This window comes from Triplophysa dalaica, chromosome 15 (assembly GCF_015846415.1).
Source record: "Triplophysa dalaica isolate WHDGS20190420 chromosome 15, ASM1584641v1, whole genome shotgun sequence".
NCBI lineage: Eukaryota > Metazoa > Chordata > Actinopteri > Cypriniformes > Nemacheilidae > Triplophysa > Triplophysa dalaica.
This window is the reverse complement of record NC_079556.1, coordinates 4,300,242-4,326,492: the sequence shown is the minus strand read 5'-3', so window position 1 is coordinate 4,326,492 and position 26,251 is coordinate 4,300,242. Positions and strand designations below refer to the sequence as shown.

The 26,251-nt window shown below is 41.3% G+C and overlaps 1 protein-coding gene across 4 annotated transcripts in view; it reads right to left on the bottom strand.

The window, feature by feature from the left end:
* The window catches only part of bcl11ba (BCL11 transcription factor B a), a 47,963-nt gene extending 22,235 nt beyond the window's left edge, over nt 1-25,728 (bottom strand). For 2 of the 4 annotated variants that reach the window (XM_056768157.1, XM_056768159.1), the window contains exons 1-2: nt 24,625-25,728; nt 13,008-13,397 (exon numbers count right to left, since the gene is read on the bottom strand). In XM_056768157.1, coding sequence (XP_056624135.1) covers nt 13,008-13,397; nt 24,625-24,682 — 448 coding nt within the window. In that variant the 5' untranslated portion in view covers nt 24,683-25,728. Of the gene's footprint in view, nt 1-13,007; nt 13,398-14,662; nt 14,793-24,624 lie in introns of those variants that run through there. The other 2 variants (XM_056768158.1, XM_056768160.1) reach the window with 2 other exon arrangements.
* Between the last annotated feature and the right edge of the window lie 523 nt (nt 25,729-26,251).

The window sequence follows — 26,251 nt, the reverse complement described above, 5'->3', positions numbered from 1 at the left end:
GGGAACGATGTCACCATAAGAGCTAAAACCGACCATCTTTCCCTTGATTCTGGCTCTGCTGTGGTAGACCCCGGGCCGAAAAAAAAAACGTCAAAGTGTCTCGAACACCCAGAAGAGGAGCACAGGAACAAAACCCAGAGAAAAGAGACAGAATAAAAGCCTTTGTGTGAAGCAAAAGGATAATGATTCATTCTCTTTTAGGCTACATCAACCGGAAATTACTAAAAGCCAAATGCTTTCTGCCAGTTCGGCCCTTGGATTTCGGTGGGGGATCCGCATGCGTATATTTCTCGCTCGGGTTATTGATCTCGAGCCTAGACTTGTGCGGTCCGCGGAGGAGTCCCTCCAAGGTGCAGGAGGGGAGAGGAGTCCAGGCGGGTGTTGGGAGCTGAGGTAGTCAGAGAAGATTGGGGCTTGTGTGAGTGAATTAATTACACGTGCATTTTTGGATGGCGTATACCATAATGAGCCCCAGCTGGGCCAGGCATCCAGCTCCCTTTAAATGTAACTATAAAAAGCCGGGCATTCAGCAATCTCTTCACAAAGAGAGCAAGGCGCTATAAAAGGTCCCTGTGATGTGTGTGTAGAAATGTGCAGGGGGCAGGCGGGGAGACGTGCCAGCTGGGGCGTCCAGGCGCATTTCAGACGTTGAGGGTTGTAATTGCGCGGATGACACACGTCGATGAGAGGGTTCAAAACCATACTACAAGTTGGCCGACTTGGAATAAGACGATGTCGTGAATCGACACCAAATGCTAATTTTTGACCAGTTCTTCTTGGTTTTACGGTGGGCCGAGGAAATGAATTGTGATTGTATTTGCACATACATAAAAGTGCAGGAAACAAGGTTAGCTAGTAAAACGTTGCATTAAAAAGTGCTGCTTGGATTTACAGATGGACCTTACACCAATCATTTTACACCTCCAGGTTTTAACAGAGTTGATTGATATCACTACCATCTGAAGACGAGGTCGATTACCTTCCGCCTTATTTCAGCTTTGCTGATTAACTCTAATGATGCTCATTTAACCTTGTGATTCCTATCAGATTTCTATCCGTTCTATCTGAGAGAGAGACAGAGAGAGAGCGATGGAAAGAGAGAGAGAGAGTGTTTGAAAAGTGAGAGTATGTATGTAAGAGTGTGTGACAGAGAGAGAGACTAAGATTGGCAGTGCTTTTTGGAATAGAGAAAAAGAGAGAAAGTTGACTCTCCAGCTCCAATTAGACTGGACTGATGCACTGGCCTTCATTTAATTTAATTTCACATGCTACCTCTCACTTTCAAATTAGGCAGATGGCCAAAGTTCCGCCAGAGGAAAAATTCCACATGGCATCCTCTTCCAACAACAGCAGCCACAGACTGCGGACAGAGCAACGCTCCCAGCCGGCGGTCTACTGATCTCTCCCGACCAAGACAGAACCACCTGGGACACAAGAAAATTATACACGTACTGTAGCTTGCAAGCATGACACTATTATCCCAATTCCAGGGTGGCCTAACACAACAGCCCTTACTGCCCATGTGCAAATCATGCTTTGCTAAGAAAACCGGACTAATGAAGAGCCTGGAGAGGGTAACGAAATAAAAGTGTCTCAATTACCTGAAAGACATGCCTTTCATCTTCAATGTTTCCTTCAAGTCATGCCAGGTTTATTAACACCTCTCTTCGTAGACAACAGGGGTGCCATCTTAAAATAACAAGACTTTCTCCTTTACCCCACTCAACCGCCATGAGCAACTTCACTGGATTAACTAGCCTGTTCCTCTGGTGGCTTTTGAGTGCAACGCTGAAGAAAGTGATTTATTTTCTTACTTGTAATCAGAACGGCGTACATTAAAGCACAATAAGTGACTGAGATTGGCTTAGGTCCAGCATTGTTTACACCTAAAAGGTCCTTGAGCTTGCAAATAAATTAGCTTGCCAATGGGTGGCTTTGGCCTTCCAACAGGTTCCAACAGTAGCGCCTTTTGTCCCTGTTGTAAAATTATCACACACGCGCAGCTATTCGCCGGCTTTAGTTGCCGGACTTCAAGACGCGATTGTTAAAATATACAACTGATTCTTAGTAAATCAAACGCTTACGCAGGCAGCCATGTTGTTTCAATAGATTAAAGAGGCCACTGCTGGTGTTTTTTGGAAGGGAATGATTCGAAGCTCATTGTGTTTTCATACAGACAGAGGTTGGATTAAACGCATAAACCCGAGCCACTGATGAGTAATTGAGCGGAATGCGGCTCTTAGTGAAAGCAGACACCCGCTCTTGTTTCACCACGCTGCCACCCAGACAGTCCAGAGTGTAAAGTAAACAGAAAAATAGCACCAGATTTAGCCGCATTGAAGTACGAAATAAACCCTGAGACTCTACGTGCGGCAAACCGAAACAGTATGGATGGAAAGTCTGAAAAGTGCTTTAATATACACCAAATGCCATTTGGTTTCTCGTGGTGAGACGGGGGAGAAGGGGTTAACCCGTGAGTGTCTCGTGGGACGGTCGAACGATGCCAGCCCGTGATCCTCCGCTCCAGCCAGCGCTTTGATAGTGCTCTTTCTCTAAACTCCACAGACGAGAGCAATTACTGTAAGAGAAGCATGATTATAGGTCTGCCATATCCACGCAGGCCTGGCATTTTGCTGCTTTACATGCCGGAGGTTTCAAAGGAAGAAAGGCTGAGGACGGTATGAGGCAAGGACAAGAAAGGCGGAGAGGAAAAGAAAGAGAGAGACCCCGGGGAACAAATATCAATATTGCAGGATGCATTTCAGCTTAAAGTGGCTAGAGCCATCACTCTGGCAGGGTGGAATGTCTAGGGCCCTGCTCTGCGACCGTTAGCATGTGAAATTGGGTAGACTTAAAACCCCCTAAACAAGGGGATCAACACGCATTCGTCAAGCTGCGCTGCCCGCCCGCACGCGGCAGCACGCGCGGAGCGCCCGAGTCCCCCCGAACGCGTTCCGCCACGCTTCCTACCTTCAGCGATGACAAACAGCCCCTGCGTAAATTGTCACCGGGCTTTAATTTCACTCTTAACAGCTTTTTCCTCCACCTCTCCACACGATCCACAAACTTTGTATTATTCAACCACTGGCCCCTAATCCGCCCGAGCTAACAGAGGAAAAAATTAGCTTTTGTTAAGTGGTGATTTCTCCTGCTAAATGGCAACACCCTTCTGTGGGAAACGTTCCAGGCTTGAGAGACTGTTCGGATTTAAACCTTCGAGATGGACTAATTCCTTCAGACGTGCTGTGTCAAAACCCTGAGCGGCCCGGGAGAACGCGCGAACGCGAGGAGGAACCTGCGCTAACCTGGTAATCCCATCCTGTCCACTGCCTTCTACATCCGCCCCATTGTTCGCGCCGCCAATCCACTTTTGCCAAAGCGGCTTTGCGGGGAGGTATACAGGCGCTGGCATCCAGGCCCGCTTAGACCCAGCCTGAGGGGCTTACAATACGCTCCCGTCCCCGGCATCTCCCCCGCTTTACAAATTCAAATCTTCATGGAGACTAGTTCACAAAACAAACACTGTCAGTCCGATGGAGTCTCCGTAACGATATGCAAAAGGCAAGCAGTGCTTGGTTTTTTCCTGAATAGCACAACAAGCTTTCCAACCTGCGGGAGGAGGACCGAGCTAAACAAATAAAGATAAAATACGTCCGTATTTGTATTTGAGAAGTGGCTTCAAGTCTACAATCTTAAGAGGATTTAAAAGCTGTTGGTTACCTTGAATAATTCCGCACAAGCGTTGCGGGGAAAGTCTGTGTGCTTGTGTTTCGCAGAGCATCTCTGCTGACTATAAAGAAAAGGAAAAAATAAATAAAACAAAGACCAGCGTGAGGGCGAAAGCCACCAGCGTGTGCAAGAGTCCTGCCAGCGCTCGCAATCCAAATTAGTGACAAGTTTATTCCCTGCCTGTGGTCGGGAGAGACTAAAATCACGCCATACGACAGCCACAAAGTGGCAGAGGGACCGTTTGATGTCTTCATGTGGGATACAGTAACCTCTTAAAGCTTGTACGCAGTCCACAGCACATAAGATTACACTCTCGCAATTACAGTAGGAGGGCATTGTTTACTTCTTTACAGATTGCTGGGAAAGCTGTCACTCAGTTGGCTTTTATTGAGATAATTCTGATAAATCGAGACAATTTGAATATCAAGAGAGCTCACGTGTCATTTAAATATTTATAATGAAATCTGTCAATTGAATCCTTTAAAATGGGTAAAATGTTCAAATGTTACGTAATATCTTTATACACTTGATTCTTGACGAGCCTTCTCCAACATATACCATAAAAACTCATAGACTCATATTAAACCCAATGAGAAATCCAATAATGCTCAACTTTCCCATTTACTAATTTAAGAAGAAAAAAAAAAATCGAAAGAATCCCTCTCCTAAGCCATCCTCTATTGAGTGTACAGTAACACGAGGAGGAAGATTGACCGGGTCCGACTACGCCGCCCTTGAGGGTTTAAAGGTGTTTCGGCCATTATCACAACATTAATGTCACACATGGCAGCATTTAGAAAGAGCCGAGCTCCAGGTATGCCAAAGCTGTCACATACACTGTGCATTACAGCATAGCGCTCATATGCTGACCGTCTGTTGGCGCGAAACACATCTCTTTGTTTTGGATCCAGCCCCAGAATCCTCATGCTGCTAAAAGTTGTGTTTAATTCTGTCGCTATATCAAAATGACAAGGAGACCACCAGTTTATAAGAAAGAAAAGAGCGCACACAAATACTCACTTCTCAGTTATGCTTGTGCTGCTAGTGAGGACACACACGCACACACACACAGGCTCCCTTGTGATGCCGTTGCCAAACCACAAGCAAAGGGCCAAAATTCCATAGGCAAATGCTTGAACCCAGCAGGGCTCTGACAAAAGCGAAAAAGAAAAATCAGTGGAAAGGTAACATTAGTTAAACGTGTACAAATTGAAGTGCTTAAATAAAGGCGAATCTCTGCGGATTGAATAAATGGAGCTCATTTCAAAGGTAAAATACTGGGTTATTAAAAAAAATAAAACACACACACACACGCACACAGAGAGAGAGAGAGAGAGAGAACTCCGCAAGTGAGACATTTAAAAACATTTTATCAGGTTTGCAATGAAAAAAAGATCACATAAGCTGACGCTGAGTAAACCGAGGAGGAAGCCGACCCGTAAAAATGGGCTTTAATTGCATTCTAGCAATAAGACTAGATTGAACCAATCAGGTGTGAGACTAAAAATGAGCAGGAGAAAATGAGGAGGAGGAGAAAAGAACAAGGAATAAGAAGATCTGGAAGAAAATGAAAATTAAGAAGGCAAACGATCCCTTTTCTCCGCTTGGCTAAAAACCATCCATTCTGACAACGTCCTCCATTCAAATGGTAAAGACGCAGAGGCGCTCTGATGCCAAGAATAGTTGTATCGTTTAGAAATAAATAGGCTAAACAATAGATTCGAAATGCCTGTCTGCAGTTGAAGGGCTGTTTTCTTCTGCTCGCTTTATGACGTTTCATTACATAAAATGCCGTTTAAACGACTGCTCTTTTTCTTACACCAATTACAGGAGATATTTGAGAACAGCGAGAGGGGTGCAATAAAGAAGCCGCACAAAGACACAAAACACGCTATCTTCTCTTTCTCCCCGGTGCATCCGCCGTCGTCTCCCCTTCCTTCTCCGCCTGACCCCCCCGAAACGCAAACACGCGCACATACAAAACCCCACATCCACAAGCACCACTGCCACCAATCACAGCCCTGACGCCAGGACATCAATTCTCGCAAGTCGCAGAAAATTACCATGCATGAATGCAAAAAAGCCTGATCAGGAGTAATTAACACGGCTTCATATGCAAATTTTATTAATGCAGAACTACAAAGTCATTATGCAAATGCAACTTTCGTCAGGCCTCTTGACAAATATTCAGAGCTCCAGCCAGAGAACAGGTTTTTCTCTCTCTCTCTCTCTCTTTCTCTCTCTCTCTCTCTACTTTTTTCAAGGCAGCATGTACAAGTATGTTAAGTTATTTTGAACTTGGGCAAATCGCATCTTTTCATATTCTTATGGAAGTTTAAATCTTAGCAGTAAGGCGATGATGGCCAGGCATCCGCAATTAAAAAGCTGGCTCTTGGTAATGACTGTTTGGCTTTGGAGCGAGGTAATGAACCTGTAATTCTGGGGGAAGTGTGTGTCTGCGTGTGTGTGTGTGTGTGTGGCGGGGGGTTGCGAATATGAATATGCATGAGGCTCACTGGCTTTGATGATTAAAGAAAATTTTAATATTTAAATGAGCGCATGCAAAGTGATTAACTGAGAAAGGCAACGAGGCAAAAATCGGAGAAGGATTTCAAGATGCAAAGAACAACACGGATACAGCTTTGGGTTTTTATGGTCTATTAATGTCTAAAACTGTTTTCTCCTTCTCTGCATCTCACTCCTTCTGGCTTTTCCTCTTCCTGCCGCTGCTGGACACAGCCCAAATACGAGGATTTGGAAAGCGTTTCAAAAGCCAAGTAAAGGTAGCACTTTCCCGAATTTTGAAGTAGCGGATAAGACACGGAGGGGGAGAAATCAAAGTCTGGTTTACCAAAGGGAAAGTCTTTAGCAAAGTGTTACACGGTGTCATAACTCGGAAAGGATGGGCCGCAAGTGTCAATTAACAGAGATGTTGCTCAAACCAGACGCTCAACTTTATTGCTTATGAAAAACTGCATCAATTTGTAAACGTAAAGCAGCAGCCCTGCATGCTGTTAAAGTCAGTATTTACAGTTTCCCACATGCAGATTAAAATACTATTAATGCATATTTAAACTCCCCAAAGGACACACCAATAAACGCACACGATGATGTTGAGAACTTAAGAGAGCTCATCTAAAGTGTTAAAAGGTTATATTTGTGCATCGTGTAGGTCATGAGCGCATCTATTCCTGCGAGCTTTTAAAGCATGACAAACAAGTTCCTCTCGTGTTTGGTTAGGCATCTTGAACTTCAATGGTACACTCGCAGCGTCATTAAATATGCATCAGGCCTGCGTCACACACTGGCGTTTTATTTGAAAAGCACGCTTGGAAAAAAATAAGGAAGCATACACATTAGAAGTAAGAATTTAAAGCTTTAATGTTACATGGATGGAAAGCAAAAAGACCAAACTAGGCGAAAGTGGGTAATTACCCCTTCAAAATGGCCGCTTGGTCCTGCACTTCGGGCTTTATTGAAACAACAACAAGAAAAAAAGAAAAAGCAAGAGTAATGTGCCTGAACCAGGCCATTAAATCAAACACACATCTACCGCCGAACACTGATTCAGGCATAGCCCCTGCACCAGTCTGTCTCCCTGCCAAGCCTTTGTGAATCTTAATTGAAAAAATGGCATGTGTGTCATATTATGGGAAACATGTTTTCGATATCTCTGCGCCCGTGTTGTGTCATTATTTATTGAAGGGGCCTCCCAGTGTATATGTTGATTCTGAGCGAGAGACGTGTACCCTCGATTGAGATGCTCTGCGCAGCGAGGGAGGATCCGAATATCTGTTTATTCTGGTCTGTACATGCACGACTCCGCTGGGCAGAAAATAAGAAAATACATAATCTTTTGATGCAATCAAAAATCAGGCTGTTTGATAACACTGTAAACCGTCTAATGGCCAGTGCGCGCTCTCTCTAATGCGCTCTGCAAATATTGAATTTAGACGTTACCTCTGAGAAATTATGAACCGTACACGCAAGACGGACTGGCTCGTGCTGGATCTCTATTAAGGGAAATTCTCGAAACTATGTGAACCTTGTTAATAAAGATACAGCCAACACCCTACCTACTCAATTCACCTAACAATAAGAAGCTAAACTCTATATAAACGCTGCAATTCGAAACAAAGCACATCATGCACCTTTGCATAGTTGAAATACAAAGCTGGCAAACTTTGCTGGCACAACACCACTCCAAGTGAAACTCTGCCGAAACAAATCTTTCTGGGCAAAGCCTCAAAAATAGGTAGGAAGTTGAGGGCACGTAACAGGAACCGGCTGGCCGAGCTGAGTATCACTGAAGCCAGAACCGGTTTCTACCTCCCGATGTACCTTCACGGTAGAGAAATATACCACAGCAACACGCTTGAGATATGATGGGCGCACTTGATGTTTCATAAAAAAAAAATAAAGTACATTACAATCATATTACGTTCCCAAAATAGAACTTAACTGTATGTGTGATTAATGAATTACAGCTCCGGAAATGAATCTGTGACAAGGAAAAATGTTGATTTTGAGGGTGCCGTGCCCCAGAAATCAAACGATACTGCATCTGATAAATCAATTTGCATAACACACATACAAGCAGCTCTTGAGAATGCGTTTAATGGCAGGTGTGTGCTCAGAAGCGAAGGGGGGCGAGGGACAGGCACAAGAATGTTTGAGGTAAATTTCTTTATAAATATAGCATGTCTCATGAAATATTCACCACGACGATCTGGTGAGCCAAGGGTCAGAAATAACTCCCCGTCGCAGCACTTGTTAGACGTGTAAAGCAGTGCGAATGCGCCTGGATGGCACGAGGAGAGAGATATGAAGAGAGGGAGAGAGAGAGAAAGAAGCCATGACAGGAACAGCAGCCCATCTCGCCAAACAACATCAAGTGGGTACAACCCATGGTTCCTGTCGTGATAAAATGCAAGTTATCATCTTAAGTGATGCAGTCCGTGAGCTTTTAAATTCTATACTAATGCAAAAGCCTGGTTATATTTTTAGTCACGGTTTCGAATAGATCCACACATTTCTACACATTTCTGAGTCCAGTCGACGCATTGATTTAGAGCAGAGCTGAAATAACCAAAACAGCTCTGTAGGAAATGTTTACTTCCTATTTGTCACTCGTATTTGCGTACTGATATTTAAGCTAACCTCAAATGCAGTGCTGGTTTGGAATGCTACACAGCCACATCACCACACTCACAGACTGACAAGAGCCCGATTCCAACCAACACCAAACACGTGGAGAAATAAGCCTCTATTTACACTCACTATTTACACTCGGCCTGATTCAGTTTCTTTACCAACCAAAAACACTATCCGTCACTGTTGGATGCCGTAGAACACAACCCGAGATTGACACCATTTTATTTTTATTTTATTCTATACAGTTTACAAGGTAAAAGTTTGTGCTGGTTAATAATTCAATTCAATTCAAGTTTATTTATATAGCGCTTTTCACAATGTGCGTTGTTCCAAAGCAGCTTTTCGGGAGCAAATAAGAACATCGCAGAAAGGTAAAGCACAGTACAGTGCATGGTGTTTATAGAAAAAATATCTAATAAATAAATAATTAAATAAATTAGATTTGTGCTATCTTTGCTAGTAAGATCTAATAATGCTTAAAAAGTATTTAAATACTATTGTTATTACTGCATTGCCAAAGCTGTTTAAAATGTATTAGTTTTCAGACAATCACTTTTTTTTATCTTTTTATTTTAATCGTTTGTGTTTTTCTATGTATGTGAAAGTACATGTCTACGTCTTCGGTTAAAACTTTGTAAACCCAGTTTTATAAGGTGCCTTAAAAATAACACACACTCTTTGTCTCGTATAATATCATATAATAATGTCCCTGTCCTTCTAAAAACTCAGTTGTCCAAGTTTGCTGTTTTTCGAGAAATGGAAAAACACTGTACTTTATAAATGATTAAATATTGTGTTTTCAAACATGACAAGCACTTCTTTATACTTTTTATTGGTTAGATACTTGCAAAACCTATTGAAAAACATGCAGGGGGGACTTATAAAAATTGTAAATAATACAAATAAAAAAACATGGAGAAGTGTCAGAAGGACAGGAGCAATATATTTATATATATATACATAAATTAAAGCAACATACTGTGCGTGTTCTAAAATATATAGTGTGTATATATATATATATATATATATATATATATATATATATATATATATTACAGTAAACCCTCAAAGAGATTCAAGTATCTAAAAAATCTATTTAATATCGTTTGGTTATGGCAATCTCTTGTTGGAGGTTCATGAGATGCATATTATTCATATCACACATACATTATTCCTCTTTAATTAAAGCATCCACACACCAACCGGCTTCAGAACAATGAAGCTGCAAACACTCTGTGGTTCATAGCACCTCTATCTGAGATCAATCTATAATTAAATAACAAGTACCATTTAATGCCTGACCAGCTTCAGCAGGCTAAGCCATCTACATGCATTACGCAGCAGTAAATGTCTTATTTATTTGTTTATTTATGCACTTATTTATTTATTTTGCATTTAGATTGCTTAGTTGTGCACAATGGCTACAGCTAGCCATTTCAAGGCCCTGTTTTTTAGTACCAGTAAACTGTTTTAAACTAGCTATGGGACATAAGGGGGGCTCCGTTGACTCCGGCCCTCCGTATGCCCCAAGCAGAAGCTTCTGTTGCCTGAGGGTATGCAGAATGTCATATTTTATCTAATTAGGGCTATTAAATATAATTAAATTCCACTGAAACTTAAGGCGGTTAAGTGGCAATACAATGCGACGCCGAGCGAGCTTGTGTCCTACTGATATTTATGCAGGAAATATTGAATTCAACCCTCAAGTGGTTCCTCTTCTATGGCTGCTCCATATTGTCATAGATAACGCTGACTTTTTCATACTCGCTAATAAAGAAAAAGCCAGTGGGAGAATTATCGCTAAAAGCTATTTCTGTAATCAGAATGCTTCATCACGAGGTCTTTTCCACTGATTATGCATTTTCCGGATCAAAGACGTGACGTTTAGTTATCATTATGCCGTCTCTGGAGAACGGTTAGGTAAGACTTAATGAAATTGCCGTTCGTGCATTTTATGTTAGTACTTTCAGTCAGCCAAAAACAAAGAATCACACAGATTATTTTATTTTTCTTAAAGGGCCATAACGTGCCGCGAGATATGAGGTGTGATATTGGGCCGTTAGTTTTAGGAAGTGGGACCTGAGATGATGATTGGTGAATCGCGCAAGAGTGGATGATGGGACGGAGGTTGATATGCGAGAGATGCGGTGGATTCGATGTAACTGGTAAAACAATAAATAGAAATGTACAAAAACATCACTTTTAATTTAATATCTATTTATTTATATAAAAGTACCTTTGCCTGTAAATACTTTTGTAAATAAGCGGCAAACTAAAATCACTTTAATTTACCGTGTCGGCACGAGTTTAGGCCGAAACGATAGACAAACACAAATAACTTTGTGATATTCGCATGGCTACTGTTCATTCTCACACTCTCCCTCATTTCTCTACTTGAAGCTGGCAGATGGATATATTATAGAGGAAAATAAATTCGTGAAAAATGATCTGCGCTTTTCCAAGCAAGGGTGCCGTTGCTTTCTTCGAGGTGCAGTGGCTGAGTGTTTTTTGCACGTCATTTTGTCTCACGTCGAGAACAAATGGAACAGGAAAGGTTTAGCATAAAAGAATACTTTAACCTGCTGGGAGGCAATTATGAATACAAGGCAGCCTGTGAGTGTTTAGCCGCGTGCAAGGACTGACATTCAAGCGTCTTAATCACTTTCTCAAGACGTTTCATCTGCCGTTACTACGTTCCTCTCTCCCTACTGCATCTCTCCAGCCCTGAATAAATGAAAGGTAAAATGTACTCTAACTCAATGTGATTCACAAAGGCAAATGTTTACCTTTCATTTCAATAGCCCGTTATTGAGATTATGAAGTTTAAATAAGATCAAAATTGTCTTTTTAACATTAAATGCATGCAGCACAAAATAAAGAGAGAATGCACCGTGCAATAATTAAATAAATGAACAAACAAATCAATTTGTCCTTCAAAATACAAATTTCGTTTTTAAAGAATCAAACTTAAATTTGTGTCTTCTAACAAAAAAGCCAGAGAACAGTACAAAATATTGGATAAAAAGCACAGCACCACATATTGAATCGAATCGTGTGGTTGACAAAACACACGCATGTGACTCTCACCAGTCAGTGCTTTTTGTTTAATCAGCGATGACGAAGTGTATAGTTGAACGACTTGCACGTAACACGGCGCGTACGCCTGCATCATATTTCACAACTGCCGCCAACACACTGTGAGCACACAGTCAGTCAGTCAGTTGTGAGTCTGCCCTACATCATGTGAGGTAGCGAGTAATTTAGCAGCGGCCTCATTATTTGAGACATTTAAATACGTGAGGCATTGTGGTGGCGCGGAATAAATTGTCTCCGATGCCGCGGGTAACTTTCGCAAATAAGGATTGTGAGGCATTAAAAAATGACGTTATTAAAAACCGAGGCAGTGTCATAAGCCGCTCCCCTGCGTTTCCTCCGGTAACTTTGTCCAACCTAGAATATTATTTTATGAGACCCATTTCCCGTGATCCCTCAGGCGTCTTGTGAAGGACTTGACTGCGCTGTTTTGCAAGATAACTGTGAGAGTTCTCTCCCTACAGCAGGACTAAACTAAACTGCCTCTTTACCTCATTCAATAGGAAACTCACTCTTTTAATCCTACTCTACTTCTCCCTCCCTCTCTCTCTCTCTGTTTTTTTTGTTGTTGTTGTCGAGTATTTGAATTTTAATGAGCTTTTCACCTTTTAAGCAGATGGCTCAGGCTGGATTTCTCCATGGAAGTGGGGTGAGATCTCTGTCACGTCTTGCACAATTTGTTTCAACTACCAGAGTCCTTCAGGGGGTTTTAGGATTTTCAGTCAGTAATGTGATGTTTCACTCTGTGCGGCGTAGGCTCCCCTAATGAAATCAGCTAAAGGAAAAACAATCTCTCTCGAGGCTCTGAGATGAACGGTATCACAATCACTACAGGACGCCCAGAGTCCTACCGCGGTAAATGAGTGTGTGTCTCCTTTTTGTCTAAAACTCTGCGGGCTGTGTGTGCGTGTTCCTCGTGTGTATGTGCGTCTGAATTAGAATCCGCACTGGTGTGCATTTTTACTTAGCGTCACTGATCGCACAGCTTTAAAAACTTTTCTTTGTGACACATCGGAGATAGTTTGACCTACCTGCCAGACCACTTTCTTGCTTAGGGCAAATTCCTTTTGGGGGCGTCAACAGTCTCTCGTCCTCTTCCTCTGGTGTCACCTGGATTCCAATTTCGACCGGTTCCACCACTTTCCTTAGCTCGGCGCGGGGCGGCGAGGGGCTGTTGCGGTCCGCCATCTTGTCGTAGCAGCCGTGTCCGGCCGTCAGCGACTGGCACTGTTTTTTCTTGTGCTCGATGAAGAGCAGGATGTCTCCCAACGGGAAGGTTAGTTGGCACTGGCCGCAGGTGAGGAGGTCGTGGTCACCCAGGCCGGGGGGCAGAGGCCCGGGCATGCTGGGATCCAGCAGCGGGTGAGGGTGAGAGTGGAGATCGTCCACGGCCAGTCCGGCATCCACATGTTCAGCTTCTGCTGTGAGAGAAATAAAGATGCACTTTCAGCTTAAAGACAAAAGCAAATCAAAACTGACCTTATTAATGGACCCCTTCAAAATCTATAAAAATCCTCAATCTTTAAGAAAAATGTCATTAAATTGTAGCAACTTTTATAACGCGCCCAAAACAACTTTCCTTTAGGGTGATGTAAAGTAGGGCTTGTGGACGGAGCAAAAATAATCATAATCAATAACATCGCATACTGTAAAAAATTATAAAGATGAATCAATAACACATCATAGTTCACACCCATGTAACTTGTACATTTAATATCTGCTTAATTTTGGATTTTTTTCTATACTTTTTTAAGATTGCAATTGGATTGAAATTGTCATAAAAGTGCAACAAATGTTCAAATTGTCGTTTAGGCATAATTTTACTTCAAAGCCAGAAATTGTAATTTTACCATTTTCAAGTATTCACATTGCTTCACAAGATCATGATTGGATCAATTTCCATTAGAAATTCCCTTCCCTTTCAACATTATTTTCACTTGAAAGAACACAACTTCTCAAGTTAAATACATTTTAAGAGTCATTTGATCATAATTTGCATCTGTATTTGTATAACTGTATCAGTTGCTCATATTTTATTGATGGCAGATCCATTAGAATATATTCTTACTAACTCCAGAATAAACCTGCCTGAAACACATCAACGGAGAAAATTGGAGTGGAACGTGCGACAGATTTTGAGAAAGCTGAGTTCAGCATTTTGGCATTTGGCAGCTTGTTAAAATAAAGGAAAATGAATACTGGGGCCCATTTAACAGTTCACCTGCGTCCCATGACATTCACACTAAACTTTCAGAGCGAAGAATAAAGGCAGACGTCAACTGAATCATCTCAGTGGCCACACACAAGGCACCTCTCCCTTTTCGGCATGTTCTGTCCTGTACCCAGCCAACTTTTGATAAACATCCATACGTGAGGCCGAGACCCAACAGCAAGGCACTGATATTAATATACAATACAGTACTTGTGAGGGTGAGAATGAGACGGCCAGACCTAAAAAAGAAAGACAGTGAGTGTGAAAGGAGAAAAAAAGAGAAAAGAGAAGAGGAGGGGGGCTAAGGGCTCGGTTTTGGCTGTGAGAGATATTTGCACAACCATGAGAGCAAGAGGCCCTGCAGATCTTCTGGTTGATTCTGTCACCTAGATAAACAACGAGGAACGGCGGGCTCTGGAAACCGCAGCGTATACCGGTCAACCTAGGGCCTCCATTTTGAAATTTCATCCTCACCTTTCAGCACGCGGCCACAATCGGCCCTTTGTAGCCCGGTGCCAGGCGCGAGAGCAGTTATCAAAGACAGTAGAGGCCCTTGACAAAGCCCTCTCGGGACCCCCTGACAGACAGCTCTGTTGATGTTACATTTGACAGCTTATCCTTGAGCCATACTAATCATAAGATCTAGACAAACACCTCTCTGACTGCCACTTTACACTCCTCGACTTCCTGTCAGTGCTTTCATGGTCTCCCTGCTCAACACGCTGCATGATTTGGGTGAAAGCAAAAAAAGATGGAGTCAAAGAAAAAACACAACCGTAGCAACACTTAAAGCCACACAGCGAGCAGGTGTGGATTTTTGAAGCGCACATAAATCTGTTAGGACACTGACGAGAGGGATTCTCAAACTGTCAAACACTAAAGAACAAACATCAGCTGTTTTATCCGTGAAACAATCTGACAGCGTACATGACAAATTAGCATCTAATTGATAAGTATGTTTTAATTCTTTTATTTCAAGAGGGCACGAATCACACTCTTTCTTCGCAGGAGCCCCGAGAACGTGCGGCAAGAGGCCTGGAACTTGCTAACGTCGCGAGAAGCAAGTGAAGCCGTGGAGACGCACTGAGACAAAGATGAAGGAAAGAAGCGCCCTGCTGGCACAACGCAGGTAGCCCCGTTTACATCTCCCAGAGGAACCGCCTAATTTTCAATGATAAATTAGGAGCAGCCTGCGCATCCATCTGCAATTTGTCTGCGGTCCAAATTATGAATGCGGACAGATTTGGAATGTCAAGTCCAGAACGTGTGATGAAACGAAAACACCAAACCCTGTTATCTGTTTCAGAGGACGCATTCGATATGTTTGATGGGCATCCTGATAATCGATACATGCAAATAATATACAATTCAAATTTATTATAATGAAGGAAATGACTAAAGATGACTAAGGTAGTTCCACCAACCCTGCTCCCCAAACACAAACTAAGGCCCCCACTTATATATAGGAGGGGAGAAAAAGACCCCTCTGGGTAAAATTGGGCCATCACTGCATAAAATTAGGCTACAGTTAATCCATGTAAATAAACAGCGAAAGAATTGCAGGCTTAGAGACTGTGAACGTCCTAATATACTTCATATGCAACTAATATACCATCAAAAAAACGTAAAACCTAAAAATCTTAAATGTAACTTGACTACCTACTATAGCTCAAACTTGCCTTTTATTAATTGTTTATTTATTTCAGATTGTTGACATTTTTCATTGACATAGCATTTTAACCCAAAAAAACAAAGAAACAAAAATTATATTCTGATTTAATTAAGGTTAAATATACAATAAAACAATGAAAGCCTTACATTTATAATGTGAACTTGTGCAGCTGGGGCAAAAGTCTGAGACTGCAAATGAAAATTTCTCTGCAGTATGAAGTTTTTAATTTAATACGATTTTTGGAATTACAATTTATTTAAAGTCAAATTTGAGTCTAAATAAAAAATATAAATTTCTGAATATTTCTGAATTTCTAAGCACTTAATATTTTTCCCTTTTTCCTTAGCGACAGCAGCATTTAAGCTGGCATGGACTCCACAAGTTCATGCAAAACCTGATGATCCATGTTATCCCAGCATGATATCAGGATACTTCAGAATTTTAAATACTCCTACGTCATTTTACATATTTCACATAAAAAATCACTTTAATGTGGACGTTCGGACCCCACTGTAAGTACATTTTTCTATAATTGGGGAGGTTTAGTGCAACTGCTTTACATACATCAAATATATCCGCACCTGTGAGCACATGCACAAAAGCTTATGCATCTGAACCAATAAATTGAAATGGCTTGCGTGCATGAGCAATAGGTGTGCATTTGTGTCGCTTTGTGTGTGTATGTGTGTCACGCATTTGTGCATCCTGGGAAGCTGCAACAGCGGAGGTGCGCAAACACACACACCACCACAGGAAGAGGCACATTTCTATTATTTACAAGTTTACAAGACAGCAAGGACCTGTGTACTGTTTTAAACATTGACATGTAGCTCAAGCAGGTTATATTTTACATGATAAAAAACTCATAAGCCGTTATAAGTTCTCAGATTGTGTAATGAAAGGCAAACGTGACACTGTAGCCTCTCAGTACGGTGGGAGAGAATTTGAGGTATGCTGGTGGAAAGCGTTAGTTTAATGTGTCATAGGTCTGGCACAGAACCGAATCAAAGTGACAGCGGAAGAAAAAAAACTGAGTAAAGAACGAACGCAGCTGAAATTCTCTCTCTCCATCCACATCATTTGCTCAGACTGTGCCAACCACAGGAAACACGCTGCTTGCAAGCAATGCCGCTAGTACGCACTTCAAAAGAAGGGACCCCCGTATGCACAAACACACACACATACACACACCAGGTGTTGTAATCATGTAAACACACGTGACGTTCACAGACTTGCCCTTAAAGTCCGAATGAATCCAAAGGTCAGTAAAACACTTAAAAAGAGAATTGCATCTCCTTCGTATATTGTTTAACCATTCTGATGGCCATATAAAGAAATGAACTATGCAGGCCTGATCCAACGGTGTGTGTTTCCTGCTATAGGCAAACAGGTAAAGAGTGCCATTCCTCACAGTCACACACACACTCTCATCCACCAGCGATAACAATGCTGTCACCAAGGTAACATTACAGCTCATGATTTTCTCTGATCCCTCAACAAATACTCCATATAATTCTATCAGGGCCAACGAAATGTCAATGTTATTTGTCTTTATCAAGCACTCTCTGGCAGCCGGAGAGCACGATAGTGAGAAGGACAGTTGATGTAAGAAAGCCTCACAAAAAAAATGCATTGGTATAAAAAGATTCTATAAAGCGAAATCGTAAATTTGCATGACAGGCATGAAGGTGCTACACATTTTTCAGACATTAAAAAAGGAAAAGAAAAAACATGCGGCGTCTTGCTTATTGACATCCTGTAATTAGCTTCAATACAATGACAATAAAATCTAAACAGCCTCGTGATATTCTCATTTACCTAAAAAGCCTATATGAATCAGAATGCACCCTTATAGGATTTCCGTAAAACATAATATCAGGACAAGGCTTTTAAAAACGAAAGCGCCGCAACTCATGTTTATAAACCGTCTTGTTTTTTTTTCTATTCCCTCCTGGATTTACGCACCATTGTTAAGGGGCCCGTCTGACTCATACTTACTGAGTCTTTTTGTTTGCGAGTGGAACAAAATTGCTGTTGACAGGTATTTGGCTGATCACGGTACAGCCTGGGTTTCCCTCCTAAAACACAAAGGTCTGCGTGTTACGTAACGTCGCTTTAGCAGGCCTGCGTAACTTTCATCCTTCGTGTGCTTTCACGGTAACAAACACGACTGGCAAACCAACGTTAATGCTCGCGTTACTTGGCTTGCTTCCCTTGCGATTTTGCGTATTGATATCAGACAAGTTTCTTTTAGACAAAGCTACAGTTAAGGCCTAATTAGACAACGCACACACCATTTAACGGATTTCATATTGTTTTAACTGGGTCCATAAATTTTCCTATTTAAATCTTGAAAGACTTTATAATGCCGTCCAGATATAAAGATTTTCCCCGGGCCAATTAAAGTCATTCACTGGGTGCGCGTAGGGAGAGCGCGCTGAAAATGAAAGCCAGAGAAAGGCCCTAATCAAACAATAAAAGCTCCGCGTTACAGTTTGTGCATTATTTTGCTATGTTTCCCGTCAGGCTGAGCTGCCGCGAGCTGCACGAGAGCAGAGACAGTAGGTGGGGGCTTAGCTATTTGCGCAGCTACCTGCACAAACCTGACCACACCAACCCACAAACTTCAACTCTGAAATACCCCACCACGTGTAACACAACCCACCCCGAGCAGCATAACAGAGATGTAGGCCTCTGTGTTTGTGAATGAATGTTTGTGAGGGAAACTGTGACAGTAGGACAGGCTGGAATTTGTGTGAGCGCTTCACTCAGACGGCGTGCAAACAAACAAACAAACCGAGAAGGTAGCGAGCTGGCGGAAGACATCTTTTTTCGATCATTTCATGTCTGCCATGCGTGCAAAGAGAGTGTGACACATCCGCGTGTACACATGTTCACACGCAGCAGCAGGAATTTATCAGGAATTAATTAGGTTGCCATTAATCTGTAATTTACAGTCAAGCGCACCAGCGCTCAAAGAGAAGCCACAAACCTCCACCTAACATTTGACAAGCTAGGCCACTGGTTTTTCCTGCTTTCTCATTCTTCCAAGTCTTCTCTGACGGCCGTGCCTCTCTGTGTTTGTTTTGATAAATCTGTCCATTTATTCGTTTTTATAACCTATAAATCAAACTTCCACATGGGACACGTGTTATTTTAGTTTCGCTCCGATTTTGGAGTTTCTTAGCCTTAAGGCTTTCTCAAACCATGGAGAGAAAGACAAAGACTTCTCCGGGACATTCAGTTGCAGCGTGGCTCGTGCAGAACGTTTCCGCGCAGATGCAAAGCGCCTCGGCGAGGTTTTAAAACAAGAGCAGATGAGAGCAGAGCGCTGTGCGTGTGCAAATGAAGCTGTTAACAAGAGGAGATCAGGGATCATCGCGGCACGCCGCAGCGGCGGTGTCTTAAACGCGTGATCCTCGGACACTGCGGCTCGTTGTTTAATTAAAAAAGGGAAGAATATAGAAAATGAGTCGTCTTGCAGGTAAAAAGAGATTAACATGATGATGTCCACCGGGAGCCTGTCTAAGCATCGCTGCCACTTTATCGGGAAATCTCATCTGGGAGATCACACCTAATGTTTTCACAAGAAGGAGGAATTATGGGTAGCATGAATGACTACATATAACCTGAATCTCTTTTTCTGGTTCTGCAAAGCTTGGCTTTCTAATGAAATACATTCAGAACAAAGACAGCACGTATATCACAGTCGCAGAAACACAGATGAGCGCGTTGGCTCTTAGGCACGGATCTGCGCAGAAGCTCAGGAACCGGAGCCGGTCAGAACTCAGCCAGCTGTGCGACGTCAAACATCCAAGCCACCATTAAGGGCCTCTGTGTCTCATAAATCAAGCTTGCATGGATATGCCCACTTTTGATTCCGCTGCCTTGATGCATTTCTACTGACAGACAGGCATACATATACACTTCTCTACATTTCATCAGAGGGAGGCAACGTGCTCTCTCTCTCTCTCGCTCACCGCGCAAACAAAAGGCACCTGAAACGAAAGGAAGAGAGAATATGCAAGCGTATTAATCAAATGTGCCAGCCAGACATTTTGCCCATTGTTATGGGAGAAGCGTAGAAGCTACCAATTTTTTATATCACAGATTAAATTTATTTATTTAGATGGCAAGAACAATAGGTCCTTGGTCAGAGGGGCCCGCAAGATCCCGAGCCACTTCATCATTCACTTTTTTAATCCAAATGATGACGTTCAACCTATTTGTTTTGATGTCTATTTAAAGCCACACCTATCAGATTCCCAAATCTAAAAGAGCACCGAAAAGCAATTTAGCTCCGATTATGAAAGATTAAATAATTACTTAAGTGCAAAAGGAAAAAAACGAGTGATATGCAGGCAGAAAGAATGACAGGCCGAGCGTGTTGTAAGCCCAGCTGCTGCTGAGAGGCGTTGACAGTTTGCTTTTGAGCACGTGTGTTAATGGCAATATCGCTTCAAACATCTATGCAGAGTCGTCAGAAGCCGCAGCCCCGTAGTTCACTCGACTTACACATTTAAACACATTTAGGAAATATGTTTTTACACGATTTCAGCCTCCCTCCCCCTCTGGCAGACTAAGAGCTCCCCCTAGCAGGTCGAGACCAGCACACTCACGGCAAAGCAAGGTGGCCCATTTCTGCAGCAGACTAAATGAAATTAAAAACAAAGACGCTTCATAATCTGGAGATTTTTTAGGGCCTGTTTACTGAGGTTAATATCAAGTGCCATTTTAAAAGGCTGAATAAATCTTAATAAATACAAATATTTATTTCTCACACACGTTTGTAAATTATAGTGTAAGGCATAGCACTTAGAGTTAAGAATAAATAAATAAAAAATAAATAAAATATGTATCACCTTTGAATACTTTGGATTTCAGTCTTTGTATTTGTGTGTCTGCATACAAATACTATCAACTTATTTTGTTTGCATATTTGAACACGAATTTACAATGTATTGTTATTATAATAACTGATACCAGATTTTGAGACATAAAAGTCTCAAAAATGTTTGTCCAAAAACATTCAAAGCATAGTTCAGATAAAGATAGTTTCCTGTGCAGGCAGGTCTAATGTAAAACATGCATCTCAACCAATAGCTGATAATTTTACGGTATAACTTTGTAATTCTGACTCTCAGCGAGGGAAATCGACATCCTCGCTCTCTTCTCATATTTTCTATTTGAGGATGACATCTGTTACCTCACAATTAGATTTATTTTACTGCGCTGCACCTCGATAAAGACACTGTGCACTGACATGAAAAATTGAACAGGTGTCAAAATCCAATTTAAATTTGTGACGACAACCCTTGTGCAATAATTCACTCCCATAAGTGTAAACATTAAAAAATTACATTTAACAACAGAGGCTTGTGAATCTTTGAGAAAACACAGTGTGTGTTTGTTTGATTTTGTTTTTCTACAAATCAATTTTTACTCAAAAATACTATACGTGATGAAACACTGTCTAAGGTTTCTATGTAAAACAGACACAGAATGTGACAGATCTTGCGAATCCGACGCAAATAATCAAAACGAGCAAAACGATTCACACAGAATTAATAAACCACTGGTCCTGGGTTTATAGAATATTTGAGTGCCATAATGTAGCACACAACCACAGTCTGCTAAACCATTAAACTACTGATGTACATCACAGCAAAGTTTGCAGACCGCTCACGCCGAGAAAACATAAATTACCATGTGGACACAAACTACACACACTCTCTCTCTCTCTCTTCAACACTTGAGCGGACAAAAATTGCCTCTCACTAACTCAAGGCTAATCCTGCTAAGACAGAGTGGTTAACAAAAGCTAAATACCACAGAAGAGATGCTGACAAGCAGACATTCACACACACATTTATTTACAGCTGTGAATGTATCCTTTAAAAAAATACAGACTACATTTTTAACCTTGACATTTCAGGCAATATTTAAAGAATACGTTATTAGAGGAAAACAAATATACACAGCAATCGTTCTCATCTCCATACATATTTTCCTGCTCTACAACAAGCCGTTTTAAATAATCAGCCACGTATCAAAGAATAAGCCGCCACGATATTTTCTAGCTTGCAAAACCCGCACAAGCGCGTGCCAGTGGGGAGGCATTTCATAAAGTACCTACTACAAACAAAAACATCAGTCACATCAAAATCGTTGCCATAGACTCGTACACATCAGCATGTGATGTGAATTCTGAACTACACGGAAGAGCGCAGGCCAGAGTTTCGATGACTATCAGCTAACACCTGGCCTACTTGGCCCCTGCATAAAAACCACCATGACCTGATACGTTTAAGGAGCCACCGTGAAGCTTATTTATTCATTCATTGGTGATGAACGCCCATCAATCTCTTGTTTCTGAGGAGAAAGTTGACTGCCCTCCTACTCTGCATGTTAAAAAAATACAAAAGCTTGACGTCTACTCTGGCGTCTGCTTTACTATGTGCACGTCTGCATTTGTGTCCGTTTGTAAGTGTGTGTAAGCGGGCATGTGTGTGTGTGTGAGAGAGAGAGAGAGAGAGAGAGAGGGAATGTGAGAAAGAGCACACAGGCAAAGTTCCTTGGTGTAACTGGAGCATTCTGAAATTTAAAGCCCAAATTAATAACCACAGCCATTGTCAATGCAATGACTGATGGGATATGTGATAACTATAGAGACACAATTCCGAAAGACACTTAGAGAAAAAGGGCCTTTTTCCACCAAACAAGCACGATTGTTTTACGTGCACGCTGCACAAATGGCACAAAAAGCAAACACAATCTGTTTGCAAACGATATGTGAACATTCTGGTCAAGTTTGCACAATTAAACATGAAACAAAATCGAAATTATTGTTAATCACAATCTCACATGCGGCGACAAGGGCCATGCATGCCCCCTGGCAAATCTAGCCATGGCGATTACAGATAATGTGCATCAAGCTTTAAATGTCGTCTACACTCTTGTGCTCTCATAAGCCATTTTATAAACTTAAGATTTAAATCAAACTCACAACACACAGACACGATAAATGTTTACAACGCGATCATGCACATGTGCGCATATACAGTAAAACATTATGCCATTAGTGACAGAATGGTGTGTGTTAGTGTATTCAAAGCATACATGGTCTTAACTCTGCAACACAAAACAGATTTGGGTGGCATTACATCACTATCTCTGTTATGAATTATGTGGATTGGCTATGTAGACTACACTTAAACAGACGAGAATATGAAACAAAACCGGGAAACATTTCATTGTCTTTCGGTTCTTTGTCTTTCATTTTCACAGACCAGACTCAATCTAGGAAAAAAGCATGCATATCTAAATTAGTCAATGGACCTGTAAAAATGTATTTTACATGTTGCCTCTAGCAATGCAAATCTCACAAGGGAAAATCTACAAATTAATTTATCAAGTAACAGAACATAATGTCATTGTTTCTAGATAACATTAGTTGCGAAAGGTCTATGTGGCAGAACTACCCCATGTTACATATGCTTCAGTCACAACCTTGACTCGGGGGCAAAGTTGAGCGTAAGAAACATCACATCACTATGACTGCCTTTGTTTCTCTGGACACCCTTTTGCATGCATGTATTTCTTACAGAAAACTAAAAGCGTTGCATAAATCAAAGTGAGATAGGACCTAATTCTGAAAGTTTTCATTCGTTATTTGTTTGAAGTAAGTACATTTGACATTTGCAATATGAAATAAACTGCTTTAGCTTGACATTATAATTTCCTTTTAATAATTTTCTTTGCTTAAGTGCCTACTTCTAAATTTCCCAGTGCACATTTAAGACTTTAAAGCATAGATGTTGCACAATTATAATGACCCTAAACTAGTTTAAGAAAAGCAACACACAGTAACACAGTTGCAACCGTGCAGTGTGTGCACAGCAAAACCTCAACCGTTCCTGTATTTGGTGGTTACAGGTAGCTGTTCACCTTAAGAACTACTAGACATGTTTCTTGTAAAAAGTGAAGAGGACTTTGGTTTTAAATGAAGCAGAATAGATAATGTAAGGTTGGATTACAAAGAGGCCGACAACTAAATCCATTTCACTTTAAAAAGAAAAATATAAGATTAAAATCGTAGTTTATTTTTCTTTTATCCAGCAATTAATTATTATAGCCCCGCATATATTTTCTAATAGGACTTTATATTAATATTATGCTAGAGGAAACAAAAGACACCATAAACACTGTCTTTTTTTTAAAAATAGCTTCAAATTTAGCTATATTATAATTATATATTTATCCTAAAATGTACAGCATTTAAATATTCTTCCTCAAAACACAACTTAAACAAAAGCATCAACATAAAAAAAATGTTTTAATGCAAATGAAAGTTAGATCTCGTGGCCTGCTCACCATTCCTACATTAATTCAAACTGTCTGGTATTAAAATTAGATAGCATGACTTTTATAATACAAGACAGTAATGTGCACTACTAAACAATTTATTAAAATGCAATTTTATTCAAGTCCAACTAAGTCTACACTGCATAAGCGATGCTTAAAGTGAAACATGAAATATTCATTAAATAATATATATAAACAAATAATTCATACATCTAATTTAACCGTTCTAGTTTAATGTGTATTGAAGTAATAATGGTTTAATTGTTTTTAATAGGATAAGTCCAACACTAAGAGCGAATAAACTCACACACAGTTCGGTGCTGTCAGTAAGACGAACGCAGCTTATAAATCCCAAACAACTTCATAAACACAAAATATTTATAACAAACGAGTGACTTACGTGTTATAATTTCTCTTTGCGACAAATGCTGAGGGTTTCCCTGCTTGCGACGGGACATTGCCCTGGCATTTACACTGGCATCGCCCGGAGACCAGCACAATGAATAGTCGGCTCGCTTCTTCTTTCCTCCGTGTCCGTGGCGTGGGCTTTTTCCCTGCTCTCTAACTAACTTTTCCCGGGACTTCCAAAGAACTGCCACAGCTCCGGGCCGTAGATATACAGTAGACAGACGTCCCTTGGCTGTGAGAAAAGAGAAAGTGTCTTTGCGCTCCGGAGCTCCAGATGACCAGAGACGCGCAGACGCTCAGTATCTCACCGACACACACACATGCGCTTCTGTCGTATGATAGTGCGATCAGTCCGAGGGCAAAAATATCCTAGAAGTTTCACGCCTTTGAGTGACAGTTGTGAAGAAACAACCGTAACTGTCTCTTGGACCTCTTGAGGTAAATCAAAATGCGATACCCGGTGCGTTTGGATAGGTTGGACACTAAAGTGGCTGTGTCTTCGTCAAGTCAGCGAGGAACGGATTTGTCGTAGGCAATTGTTTTTTAAGTTGAAATAATAATTAAAAAAAGAAAAAACTACTTGTCAAATTGGATGAAATGAATCCAAATTCTCCTCGAGTTGACACTTGAGTGCGCAAAAGCGCCGGACAGTTCTTCTCTCCAGGGCACTATCGCATGCGATGCCCGGTTACTTCTCACTCCCTCCAACTCTTTGCACTTGATCCCCCTATTAGGCTTTGCGGACTGGAGAACAGGGATATGGACTTGCCACCTCCTCTCCAGATGAATGAAGACCTGCAAGTTTTTTTTCCTTTTTCTGCCTCTGTGAAGATGGCGGAGTCCTGCTTCTCCGGGAGCTCTCTGTCGCTCTGTGGCGAGGGCTGCCTCCGTACAATGGGATAAAATTCAAGTTCAAGTGCGGACGTGACGTTAAGTCTACAGTGGGAAAGAAAAATTGGAGACTGCAAGAGCACTGGGGGCGACTAGTGGTGGCTTTTCACAACTATCGGATCACCAGAACAGCGGTGGAGAGCGTGGACATCGCGAGCCGCTGTCTTACACACACACACACATACACATGCACACACACACGCGCGCAAACACACAAACACACGGCGCGCAATAGACCGACTGCTTGACTGTATTCGCAGCAGCGCAAATAAAATGTGATATCGTATGCGCTACCGCATTTACATTGAAGAATAAAAAAGTTTGTTTTAAACAAAGCCGCACCTCGTTATAAAGAAAGATAATCAATGTGTCAACGTGTATGACATTTTGATTTCAATGCACGTAAACAAAAAATATTAATGTGACACTTATGGATATGCATTGACAAAAATATTAAAATTTGAAAAAATCTCAAATGATTTGATGGAGAACATTAAAGAATGGACGAGTGCACAAAGAATACACCTGCTGTTTTGGCAACCTCGTACGATATAAATTACTTGAGACGAGACAGGAGTTGATACACATAACATTTCTTTTGAATGCGTTTCACGTGCTAGACCTTATTGAATTATATTTTTGAACCGAGAATATTACTAAAAGAAGAGGAATATATATCTTTGGAGTGTTCTGTGTAAATAACCTCATCAACATATTTTCTTTTGGTA